Source organism: Ceratosolen solmsi, unplaced genomic scaffold, assembly GCF_000503995.2.
Source record: "Ceratosolen solmsi marchali unplaced genomic scaffold, CerSol_1.0 scaffold94, whole genome shotgun sequence".
Lineage (NCBI taxonomy): Eukaryota > Metazoa > Arthropoda > Insecta > Hymenoptera > Agaonidae > Ceratosolen > Ceratosolen solmsi.
In genome coordinates, this window is record NW_011948458.1 from 105,392 (window position 1) to 118,729 (window position 13,338).

Below are 13,338 nucleotides of genomic sequence, written 5' to 3' on the forward strand. Positions count from 1 at the left end.
GTGATACGCGCAGACTCATAGTCGCTGCTGTTGAATCTCTTGTCTAGTCGTTATCAAATAAAAATGGCAGATTGATATGTCCACAACGATGATTGTGATCACATCACGGGGCAATGAACCATTCTTTGCTGAATGAACAAAAGGCGGTTACTATTGACCGATTACTCGCTAGGACAAGTTTTGTGCGCGTTACATACATGCGTAGTTTTCATTTTTCTTCAGTTTTTTTCAATCGTTATAATTATGCATATATTAGAATTATCCGGTATATATGTGTTTTGTGTTTTATGGCATTGCTCTTTTAATCAGCAGATGCTTAGCAAATAACATTTCAGCCACAAAACATGTGAATACGAATGCACATTGTCAAACTTGGCGTGTCCACTTTGCAAATTTTCTCCCCGCCACACATTCAACCATTACTCTTTTTCTCTTGCTCTCTTTTTTTACTTTCCATTTTATTTAATTTTTTCTCTTTGACTATCCCAATATTATAATTTTCTTTATTAAAAACTTACAATAAAAATATTCATTTGATTTTATTTCATTAATTAATCAATAAATTAAATATTTGAATTATTCCAATAGTTAGACTTTCTTTAATAAAAACTATTAAAAATATTTAAATAGTAAGTATATTAAAAATAATAGTAGTAATATTATTGTATGTGGATATATGTATACATAATTCATTAATTTAATTATATTCGTTTCGAAAATAGCGACAAATATTTGTTGTTGTATTGAGTATCATTTTGCAGTAAATTGATGTGGTAACAATTTATATATAAAAATATTATAAATATGCAAACATTTTTATATAAATGACAGTGAAAAGTAAAATATGTAGAATATTTATTTGATTTATATAATTTACATCGGGCAATAATATATATTTATTAAAAATAAAAATGATTTAATACATGTACTTTCAGTACAATCGAACTAATGGTTGAATGACAATTTGCAAAATAATTCATGAAAGTTTGAATTCATTTTTTATAAAATGAGATGAAGTACTATGTGAACGTGCAATAAATAAAATTATAAAAATTAAATAAAAAAAATCATATTTTTATATTGTGTATTAAAGGAAGAAATGGCGAGTTCTAATTTTATTCGGAGTGACGCAATTGATTCCGAAAATGTTGATGATGCCAGCGTAAGTGCACCGACAGTAATTTCTAGGAATCCACTCCTTTGCAGCATTTGCCACGATTATTACAATGATCCATGCCTTCTATCTTGCTTTCACACATTTTGTGTGCGTTGTCTTCGTGGTCCACAACTGGATGGCAAAATATCTTGCCCAATTTGTGGGTGAGTTTTTAATTTTAATATATATGCTATAATAAAATTAAATTATTAAAATTAAATCGTTAAAAAAATATTTTATTAAAATTATTCATCATTGAATTGTATGACACTATGTATATGCTAGACTGTTATGAAGTAATAATATAGTAAATTTTAATATGTAAATTAATATTTACAAATTACTTGATAAAGCTATTTAAGCTAACAAACATAGGCAAAATAAATTCAATGTTTATTATCGCATATTTTGTTCATCGGTATGAAAGAATAGCTTTCAATCACGAAAGGTAATGAAAAAGAATATTAAAATTAAAGACAAAGAGAATTTGATAAAATTTTATTGACGGCATTACATGCCCTTAACATTTTCGTCAAATCCGTGGTTCCCTTTGTTAATGCTCGAAAGTCAAAAAATCGACCGAGAGCATGCTTGCTATTTCATTACCAGGCGGAAACCATCCTACGTGAGTCGTCATAGTGACACCAAGTTTATTGCGGAAACTACAGGCAAACAACGCAGATGAAGGATGGAGCACAGCAGCCACCGATCGATCAATTAATGCGGCAACTTGTCGAATTGGCCAATTGTGAAAATCCACCCTGTGCCAATTGCGAGAAGCGCGACAAGACTACTATGTTTTTCTGCACCACTTGTGGTAAAGTATAGTTTGAGCGCAATTCGATCGATGAACCTTTAGAAGGCAACAAGCGTTGGTAGATCGATCGATCGATGTTGGTAAAAACTAAACTTCATCTTCAGTCTTAATGTAATACAGTAAAATATCTTTAATGGTGAAACAGGCCAAGCGTTATGCACGCACTGCAGAGAACACACACATCGAGCCAAGATGTTTTCATCACATGAAGTTATACACATGAGTAAGTGTAAGAAGGATACGCAAAGACGATGTCATAGTCATGGTGAACAATATATTATGTTTAATCAAACCGATAAGTGCATGCTATGTGCTACATGTTTTCGTGATACACCAGCTGATGTACGACTTCATTGTGTTGATATTGACACAGCTTGGCAACAAACCTCTAAAAAAATGGAACATGCCGTGAATTCGATTTGTGAACTGCAAGCGGCGATGCGTGAAGGACTACTCGATCTCAAATCACAACTCGACGAACTCAAGCACAACGTCGATACAGAAAAGCGAGGGCTCAACGCCTATTGTCAGGTAGAGAATAGTTACATGGCTATATATTTGAATACTACATTATCTAATATATTAAATCTATATTTAATTCTTAATCAGGCATTTAACATTTCACTTTTTCATTAGTATTATGTTTTATCTTTATTTCAGCCCTATTTAACTAAAAAGTCTTAAGCTTATTCGAGCTTTTGAGCTTCATGTTTTAAATTTCTTTTATTTTCAAATAACGTGAAATAACTAAATACCAATGTTAATATACTCAATAAAAATAAAATAATTTATTGAATAGCCACAAGAATTTACTACAAAGTTTATTTATTCAAATATATTATTTTTAATATCTATATTAAATACTATATTCTGAAGACATTATAAATCACGCTAAAGTAATAGTATATGAATGTTTATAAAGTTGATAAAATATTTAATCAGCAAGACACGTTCTTATACGGCACTAATTCTTTCAGTATGTATAAATATTATACTATAACTTTGGCGTTTGTTATATTTTTTGAGGATACAACATTCAAGAAAACAGATATATGTAAATTATTATTCTAACTTAATTTAACTAATTCTAATAATTGAAACAGAATATATTATTTTTTACTATGTTTCTGATTTATAAGTATATGGACAAAATATAAAAAAGTACTTAAAAATAATTTATGTCATAATTAAATAAATTTAAATAATATTGGACAACTAAATATAATTATTTATCCACACGCGCGTGCAAATAAACTTTTTTATAAAAATACAAACCTCGTAGTATTATATTTATTTTTATAGTGCTTTATATTTGATAAAAATAATAATAAAGATAACAAAATATATATTCTGTAAAATTGCAATAATTTTATTTACTTTTTCAATTATGTCTTATTAACTAAAAATAATTTTGAACTAATTTATTGAAATTTTAAGAAATTTACTGTCCTTGTATATAAATAAAAATATGACAGTAATTAAATAAATAAAGGCAGATTAAGATTAATAAAAACAAATAAAATAAAGAAGAAATAATGGACAACTGACTATAATTTCTTGTGTTGTCATTTTTTCAAGCATGCAAAAATATTTAAGTATAGATAATAAATAATAAAATACCCTATTATCGGTAAAAATGTTATATTATATTATGATACTATAGATTAATTATATTTACAGTAATTATAACAAACTATTATGAATATTAATTTAGCAATAATTCAGCAAATGTATAATTTCTTAAAGAATAAACAAATCTTAAGTCTAATACAAGATTAGTGATTCAGTAGAAAATAATTATTTTGTTTGAAAAAGAATAAGCATAAATGTAAATAATCACTTTGTATGGAAAATATTTAAAAATTCAAGTTCTATATTTACATTCAATAAATTTTTATTGACAGCGATTTTTACAAAGCTTTAAAAATACTCAAATTTAAACTTTAAGAATAATTGTTTTGAATAATTATATTACAAATGAATTTGTTGATTAAATAATTGAGTAACTAAACATAAATAAATAAAAATTTCATATAAAAAATTCAAATTTATTGATAAGTTAGATTAATATCATAATAGCGTTAGCGTATATAGTCATATAGTCATATGTAATATATAGTCATAAAACATGCATATATATATTTATATAATAAGTCAAAACCGTAACTTGGAATAATTTGTTAACTTGATACTTTTACTATTAATAATAGGACATGCGATGTAAAATAACTCAAAGTAATTTAATATTTTATTAAAATTTAGTGCAAATATTGATATTGACAACGAAATATATATTGCTCTCTCTTATATGATATATATATGTATAATCAAATAAATATTTTTTATTATTTTTTTAAAGGAATTTTTGAATTTTTAGTTTTAATTAATTTCTCTTTATATATGATTTGGAAGGGTGGAGAAGGAGAAAACAATTGATAATTTTAGTTCTATAGAAATATGTACGTGTATATATATACTAACATAGAAGCCATCGGCATATTTACAGGGGATTCAAGAGGCAGTAAACAAAACCCACTCTACAGTATTATTAGAACTTCATCGTGACTTTGATATAAAAGAGAAGATGGTACGGACGCAACTTTTATCATTAGGTATTGTATTACCTGCTCTCCAAACGCACCTTGGACTATGCACAGCATTCACAAGTGCAACGAGCAAGTACCAATTCTTGGAATTAGCACACCCGATGCTCGAACGGCTTGGTCGTGTTGCTCAATTGGGACATTTATCGAGACCGCCTTTGTTAAATGCCCATCTTAATAGTAGTTATAAAAGTGAATTCGCACGAACTCTGCAACCTTTTGTTATTGGTTTAGCTTTAATGCCCAAAGAAATTATTTACGATCATATGCAATTACAATCTTCTCAGAAACAGGATACTCACTTGATACAGGTATAAAGATATATTTTCATATTGAGATATGAGCGCATTTTTATCCATCTAATTTTTCATTATATAAATATTTATTATTTCATATTCTTGTTTTTAAATTGTTAAATTATGACAGAAATCAACAATTGGAAAGAATTATTAGTATTTTTTTATATAAATGTTATATTTGCTTGGCAATTGACCTTAGCCTTAAATATTTCAAATAAATAAATATAAATTCCAATGTAAGTTATAAATAAAACAAATATTAATCTTGATCAATGCTGATAGCTGATTTAAAAAGTATATATATATATATATATATATATATATATATATATATAAATTATTAATGTAATCAAATTATCAGATCTCCAAGCATTTATACAATGTTAAACCATATTATAGAATTATTATAGAATTTTTAGAAAATAATTACTAAAATTAATTTATGAAATCCTTTATTTCTTATTGCGATTTAAATATCCATATAACTTATTATACTGTTCTCTGTAAGTTTACAAATTGATCAATATTCGCAAATAATATATTCGAAATATCTATTATTATTAGCGAACTTTAATTAACAAAAAATTTATAAAAATATTAATAATATTTCGTTTTAAATTTAATTTGTAAATAGTAACTTTGCAAAATGTAAATTATAAGAATTAATATAAAAAATTTCCAAACACTTAATACAAAGTATAATTATTTTAATTATAAATTATAATTAATATAATCACTTGCTTTTTTATTTATAATAAAGAAGGTAAAATATTATTTACAAACAATCAAAATTTTTATGAAATTCTTTCAACTAAAATAATAATTCTAATATTTAATCTAAAATATTAAATTTAATGACCCTTAGATGAATAATTTTTTGTATTATCCGTTAAATTGATTAATCATTATTGTAAGCATCAAAAATATGTTTAAAAATATATGAACAAGGAGAATATTTATTTATTAGATGAAATAATAATGTATTATATTTTCTATTAAATTTCTGAGATTTGGTGAAAAATTCAATTGATTTCAGCAATGTAAATCAGACTTAAAACTTCAAACAAAAAGTGTATATGAATCTAGCCGATTCAATAATCACTGTAAAATATTTGATAATGAATTACAAGAATTAAGTAATCAACTGAAAACAGTTAAAGAACGATTAGGGGAACTTCATCGAGACGTCACGTTGTTACGAAGAGCTAATACTCTAACATTGGGAACTCGATATGAAAATGTATCTCGAGACTGCAGTTTATTAGAACAACAATTAGAATACCAGCAAGTAGAATTAGAAAGATTACGTACAATGTTTGATGCACTTTGGGAAGAGCAATATTCCCGTATTCAATTAGAAAAAGAAATCTTTTACTCTCAAGTAAATTTGTAGTATTATTTTCTCAACTATAATATAATACATATTTGAAATAATATATATAATTTTATAATTATAATGTATTATAGATGAATAACATATTATCGCTCAAAGGCGAAGTGAAACAGTTACATACAGTCGCACAACAATTAGAACCATTCATTAAATCTTTCGTAACAGGCATAAATCCCAGTGAATTAAATACGATTGCTTCAGATATCAATAGTCAAAAACATTTTCAAGCTTTGTTAGATCATTTAGGATGTTTAAAAATACAAGAGCCCACAACACCATCAACCAAAGAATATCGCCATCAACGAAATTGTAGTGCGAATGATAATGCGATGTACACTAAAGGTAGAATAATGAATATAATATTACATATTTAGTAAATAATGAAAAAATAATATTTTACTTGGAAAAATATTTTGTAGATTCAAAAGAAATTCCAACTCGTTGTAGAACGCCATGTAGTGGCACTGAAACTGTCTTAGATTCAAGTGGAAATATAGTTGTATATGAAACGAAATTAGAGTCAAAAAGAGGTGTTCTTAGTCAACTGATCGAGAAAGCCCGAATCAAAGAAGACAGAAAGAAATCGACTGGCAGTGAAGAGGTACGTGATCGAAGTCATACTCGTCGATCTCGAAAATTTCCAGAGAACATTAAGCCAAAAACCCCCCCTGGACATTCATCAACCAGTAAAGTTCTTTCCCTTTATCGAACATTAAAAGGTGGTAATTGCGGAAATGATGTATCCATCGAAGTTATTGAGCACCAAGTTAGTAATCTTCCACCACAGCAGTTGATACATCAAGGTATTTAGTCAGAATAAATTCCGTTGAAAATGTTTAATTAATCCGTAATATACTTAAAATAATCTAAATTCTGAAAATATTCACTATTAAATAGTAAAAATTTTATTAAATAAAAAGAATATTTTTAAATATCTTATCAACATGAAATATATTAGCTTTTAAAAATAAGTAATACATTATATTATAATCAATTATTTAAAAGTAAAGTAATATATATGTATGGCCATGAAATAAATATGAAATTCTGTAAAAATAAATATTTTTAACGAAGTTATTATATATCAAAATAAACGACTATGAATGCTAAATTTATTTGAGTGCTTAAATTTTGATTTCAATAAGTCTAAATATAATTACTATTCAAAACATCTAATTTATACCTTTACATGAATAAAAAAAATTTTAGAAATCAGTTAATTATCAATTATTAATTAACTATGAATTTGTTAAATTTAGATGACGAATATGAATACCAACGGATATCAGAAGCTTCAAGCGTGGGTGAGGTAAAAAAACGAGTTCAAGCTCAAGTACATCCAGTACCTGAAGAAGTGATATCATTAAAAAACTCTGAAGATATGCTCTACGCAAACGAAACAACTTCGGTAAATAAAAGAGAACGACGGCGCAGGCGAGCTAGCTGTGATAGTCTAAGCACTGGTTCTGAGAGTCGACGGTCTAGCATTACTGACGGGGCGCAAGGTTTATCTGCCCAAGATACAGGGAAGACTCTCGTTTTCTTAATTGGATCATCTCCTACATCATCATCGTTAACGCATAAACAGCGTTCTTGGGAAACATTTCCTCGCCCTAAGAGTAAGCGCAACATTTGTGTTTCTTATGGCAACACTAATAGTGGTAATGTTAGCGGAGATGGAGATAGTATAAAAAAAGCAGATAGTTTCGAAGGTCACGAAGAAGCTGTACGTACCCTTGTTGCAGCTGTCCAAGAAACACGTTCCCAACTTCGCCAACATCATTTTCACCAGCACCGTTACCACCGTAAAAACAAAACAAATTAAGTAAAAACTAATATGACTAAAATTGGTAACAGTTGAAATAAATTTTTAACTTATTTTTCGGTGATATTAACTACTTACATGCAAATTTAACATAATAATTTACATTTATGTGCAACTGCTGTGACATCATTTTACACTCAATAGATATCACAATGATAATTCATTGGATTTTACAATTTTTGACAGAAACTGATTTATTTTATTTTTACATTTTAATTCAAAATACATTTCTACTAAAATACCTTATCTTTACAATATTGTTTCGTTCATAATATTATTTTAGGTTTTAATTTATTTTTTAATATTTCTTTTGTATGTGTAAATTAGTAAAAATTCATCACCCATACTTTCTCAATTGCTACGTATCAATATCTATAATTAAAAAAATTTAATTAATATACACTGAGTAAAGTTTAAAAACATGTATTTGTAAAGACTTGTTACAAACTATTATCAGTATTATTAGTGGTAAAAATATTCATAAATTTGATTAAATCAAATACTGAAATGTAATTTGTTTATTAAATAATATAATTTGGTCATTTATAAATCAATTAAAAGGAAAATAAAATGAATTAAAAATCATTATATAAAAATAGAACAGTTACTTTTTAAACATCCTTAATAACACTGATAAAAAGATAAAAGACAGAAGAATCATTGATCAATACTATTGCAAATAATTAAATTTTTCAAGAAATAAGCAAATTAATATTTTATATTTAATAAAAAGTTACAAAAAATTAATCGATACATTTTCAACAATCTAAAAATATTAAGATTTCAAATATATTATTACTGTATGGAATGAACAAGTATAACATGATTATGTCAAATATTGAATAAAATAACAGGAAGAAGAATGAATAAAAACTTTCAAGAATATGATACAAATTACACAGTTTACTCTGAGAATAATTTTTTATATTTATTTACAATTATTTCAAATACAACTTAAATTTAAAACAAATAAAGTCATTTGAATTAAATTACATACTAATTCAACAGTAAAAAAAAACTTTTATGTACATAAAAACTGATTACTTTCGTTATAAATGGTTTCATACTATTGAATTGTCAGTTTCAAAAATTTTTTTAATATTAATAGATTCCTTAAATTTTACAGTTACAGCTTCTTTTCTGTTAAAAATTAGATTTATTAATCCTAAATTTTTTAATTTACTTTGATTCTCCATAGTCCATACTGCATTGCGCATTTCATATTGTATTCGATGTTTTTCTTCAATCTTCACATTTTTACTAACATTTAAATTTATTTCAAGAGGATTGCATATATACAAAGCGCACTGTTCTGGCTTCAATATCGGTTTACCTTTTCTTAATGATATAGCTTTCGTTTCAAAATCAAAAGTACTATAATAATTAAAAAAATTTAAAAGAAGTTTTTCAAGAGATTCTTCTTTTGTTTCAAGTGTATACTGTGGAATTTTAGTTATATCTCGTAAAAAAGTACAATCTATGTGAGAATCAACTAAGCGAATATCATTTGTATCTAATAAAAAAAGAATTTAAACATGCAATTATATTATTAAATAGTTTTGAAAATATTTTGTAAAAAATATTTCTTTTTTTCTATTTTTAATATTACTTACTAGCACATGATTGAAGTAGATCAAGTGGAGGAAGTATTTTCAATTGTTGAAAAAAAAATAATACCAGAAGTGATAATGAAAAGTTTGTTATCCATGGTCCAGCAGTATCTTTTGTTAAACTGCAATTTTTTGCCCATGCTTTTATGGTAAAAATAAGAGGTCTAACTCTCCAATCCATTTCACCATACATATATAATAACTCAGACATGTAATATGCAGACCTAAAAATAGAGTAAAATTTAAAAAAAAAAATATACATATTTGTAAATTTATACGATATTTACAAAATAGAATAAATCTGTTTGAAATATCTAATAATTTATTAAATTTTTATGTAGAAATGTAATTGAATTAACTAAATTTTATTTAAATGCAATATATCAATAATAATAATACTATAAAATAATAACAATTTTTTAACTTTTTATTTTTATTATTTTCATTATGAAATGTTTGTTTATATTAAAGAATAGTTTTGCATAACATTTCTTTAATCTACATTTTAAATACAATCGCATAAAATAATTTATATATGAAATATAGAGTGAAAAAAGAAAATATCAATATTATAATAATAATTCAATAAATAATTAAATTAAAATTAATAGTAATTATAATTTATTGAATCCTAATAAATATTTCCCATTAAATTAGGTAAATTTTCTTATTACAAAATGTTTGCTGTTACCAATACTATTATTTAAATGTATAAAATAATATTTATATCTGTATCTTATAATTATATACATTACATAATTTGGAAATTATTAAAATAAATTGATATGACACATAAACTTACGTGTTTGTCATAGATAGATCACATTCAATTTCAGTAAGCTTATGATCAAATTTAATAATGGGAACTCTAGCTTGTAAAATTTTTCTTATATTAAAAATACCTGGTATACAAATATTCATTATTCCAGCTATTATTTCCATAACATTTTGAACTCTATGTTTATCAGTAATTGAAAAATATTTAGTATGGAATACTAAGTTACTGTTCATTTTTTCCTACGTGCAAAAAATTGAAGTAAATTTATATTAAGTTTAGTATTGTACAATATTTAAAAATATTAAAAATACACACGATTTTTTCTTTTTCAAAATGAAGACTTAAATCTAAATCACAATTTTGTTTACCAAAACCATTAACAGTTGAACCAAATGGTAAAATGGCTATATTTGGAAATAATCCATGAAAACTGCGTTCAATTTGATAAGCTGTATAAAATCTCAAGCGAACACCTATATCATTTAATTTGGTTGCTTCGTATAATGACAAAATTTGTTCTGAAATCTGCTCGATAAAATGACAAAATTATTCTTATAAATAATATAATAATGAAAACAATCTATTTTATTTACCGTACTAATATCTTTTAATATTTTAATAATATCACCATCTTGTAATATTTTGCAAGTATATTTACAGAATTGCGTTTTAGATTCTTTAAATATTGTGTTATTTATAGATTTATTTAAATTCCGATACCACAAATTTGAGGAATGAACTGGTATTATCTGTTCATAATTTATATGTGTTGAAATAGATAAAATTTTATCGATATGTTCTTGATGTTCAAATTCAATAAAAGCAAAATGCTGCATCATATTTATAATATATTAAACAATACAATATTCTTTACATATATATATATTTTTATTCATACCCTTAATAATCTTGAATTAGAATAATAAAAAATATTTTTAATTTTCCCATATCGAGAACAATATTTATGTACATCATTACAAGATCTATAGGATTGAATCTCTATTAAAACTGATCTCTGAGCTTGCAATCTTCGATGTTCTATAAGATCATCATACATAATATATTTGGATTCTTTCGTTTCTTTAGTAGTTAAATCTATAACAATAAATATAAAGTTAACTTTTTATATTTTTTAGCAAAACAAATAGTTCTAAAATAAAGTTATGCAAATTTTAAATAAATAGAACAATATTTATAATTACAAGTATAAAATAAATTTATCTCTAAAATTTGACTAGGTGTTAATTTAACATTGTTTTATAAAAAAAATTTATTAATTTAATTTTAAATATATAATTAATATTAAAATTCACATTAATACAGGTTAGATTCTTAAATTTACCGGTATGTAAGAAATTAATATTATACAAGTATTTATGAAATACTAAAAAGTTCGCAGTATAATTTTTATACAACTTTATTGTTATAGAATTTGAGATATACTTAAAATAATAATTAATAGATAGAAAAAATATATTTTTAGATCCACGCGCTAACAGCGCCATGTTTAAAATTCAATTCAACTTATAAAGTGATTCAATAGATGGCGAAAGAAGAATTAAATTTATATTATACGCTAAACGTAACACTCTTTTCTAGTTTTATGTTAAGTTCATACTAGCCATATTCATATAACTATGATTTATATTCACAATTCCCTGTAAATATTTAAAATGTCAATAACTATAAAAACTATTAGTTTATAAATTTATTAATGGGATTAATGCAAATTTATATCTAGATTAGAATATATTTAAATATTTTTGTATGTTCATTAGGAAAATTATGGATTCTGTCTGATGCAAGATTTAAATCTTAGAATTTTCGACCATACAATAAAAAATAATAAATTCAAATTAATTTTGTATAATTTTATAAATAATAATCATTTTGATAAAGAAAAATTAATTTTTTAATTGATTTTAATAATTTTTTACTTGTAATTTATGTATAAAATATATTATAGAATAATATCACAACTACTCATACATAAAATTTGTAAAATGTTATTAATATTACAATTTTATTAAATTTTACGGTCAATAAAATTCATGTAAATATATGAGATTTTAGTTTTCCAGATATATTACAAATGAAATTAAAATTGTTTTTTAAACGGTTTTAAAGAAAATAAAAACTTGCTTAATTAAATTATTTTCTATTGTTACCCAAACCTACTGTATCGAGAATATTAGCAGCCTATAGACTTTGTATATTCTCAAAAAAACAGATTTAATCTTTTAAATATATATTAATTTTGTATAATTTACGCGCAGATCATTTAGTCATATTTAGTAGCGATTCTTGACAATAGATGTATACGTTAAATGTAAATTTTAAAATACCTTAATTGATTGTGGTAGGGTATAATATTATGGTATAATGGCTATAATAAAGATGATTCTTTTTAAAGTGCCATGAACGAACTAAATATGTTAAATTTTTAATGTTAAATAATAGTTCATCCCATATCTGCTGTTTTGTTATTTAATCCCGTAATATTTAATACCTGTTGATTCATTCCTGTATCTAAATAACTAAATAATTGGATAACCTTTACTTTTATGTACAGCATATTTTATAATTTATTAATTTAATATTCTGTTATTTTGCAATAATCGTATTTTATGATACATTTAATCAACTTTTATAAATGTATATTTTTATTCATTTTAAATTCTAAATCTGTTCGATTCGTAAAATTGATTATGTGAGAAAAATAAAAAACAAAAAGTAAAAGACGGTTTTATATTTATTTTGAAGACCTTATACAAAAAGTATTGTAATAAATTTTCGGAACATAATATACTTGTAAATTTTTTATTCTTTTATTATTAAAAAAATTGTACATAAATAA

General features: G+C 24.4%; 2 protein-coding genes across 2 annotated transcripts; one reads left to right on the forward strand and one right to left on the reverse strand.

Annotated features, from left to right (window-relative positions):
* Window positions 1–2: 2 nt before the first annotated feature.
* LOC105366840 (RING finger protein 207) lies at window positions 3–8,321 on the forward strand. The gene is made up of 9 exons (XM_011505415.1): window positions 3–346; window positions 1,094–1,320; window positions 1,825–1,973; window positions 2,119–2,504; window positions 4,480–4,887; window positions 5,912–6,256; window positions 6,343–6,610; window positions 6,688–7,071; window positions 7,528–8,321. Exons 1-9 carry the CDS (start codon window positions 272–274, stop codon window positions 8,091–8,093), a joined length of 2,808 nt encoding a protein of 935 aa, XP_011503717.1. The 5' UTR covers window positions 3–271; the 3' UTR covers window positions 8,094–8,321.
* A 788-nt stretch (window positions 8,322–9,109) lies between these two features.
* On the reverse strand, window positions 9,110–12,106 carry MTPAP (mitochondrial poly(A) polymerase). Its single transcript, XM_011505445.1, has 8 exons — window positions 12,100–12,106; window positions 11,824–11,865; window positions 11,380–11,576; window positions 11,075–11,311; window positions 10,797–11,006; window positions 10,506–10,720; window positions 9,707–9,927; window positions 9,110–9,606 (listed from the first exon to the last, which is right to left on the reverse strand). Exons 1-8 carry the CDS (start codon window positions 12,104–12,106, stop codon window positions 9,155–9,157), a joined length of 1,581 nt encoding a protein of 526 aa, XP_011503747.1. The 3' UTR covers window positions 9,110–9,154.
* Between the last annotated feature and the right edge of the window lie 1,232 nt (window positions 12,107–13,338).

What these genes read in the sequence shown, in the direction of transcription:
- LOC105366840 (XM_011505415.1), top strand. Translation starts at nt 272, where the DNA reads ATGTGTTTTGTGTTTTATGGCATTGCTCTTTTAATCAGCAGATGCTTA. An exon ending in ATATCTTGCCCAATTTGTGG is followed by an intron (nt 1,321 to 1,824) that starts GTGAGTTTTTAA and finishes CGGAAACTACAG; the next exon opens with GCAAACAACGCAGATGAAGG. An exon ending in GTTTTTCTGCACCACTTGTG is followed by an intron (nt 1,974 to 2,118) that starts GTAAAGTATAGT and finishes ATGGTGAAACAG; the next exon opens with GCCAAGCGTTATGCACGCAC.
- MTPAP (XM_011505445.1), bottom strand. An exon ending in CTAATTCAAGATTATTAAGG is followed by an intron (nt 11,312 to 11,379) that starts GTATGAATAAAA and finishes AATATGATGCAG; the next exon opens with CATTTTGCTTTTATTGAATT. An exon ending in ATTTTGAAAAAGAAAAAATC is followed by an intron (nt 10,721 to 10,796) that starts GTGTGTATTTTT and finishes TTTTGCACGTAG; the next exon opens with GAAAAAATGAACAGTAACTT.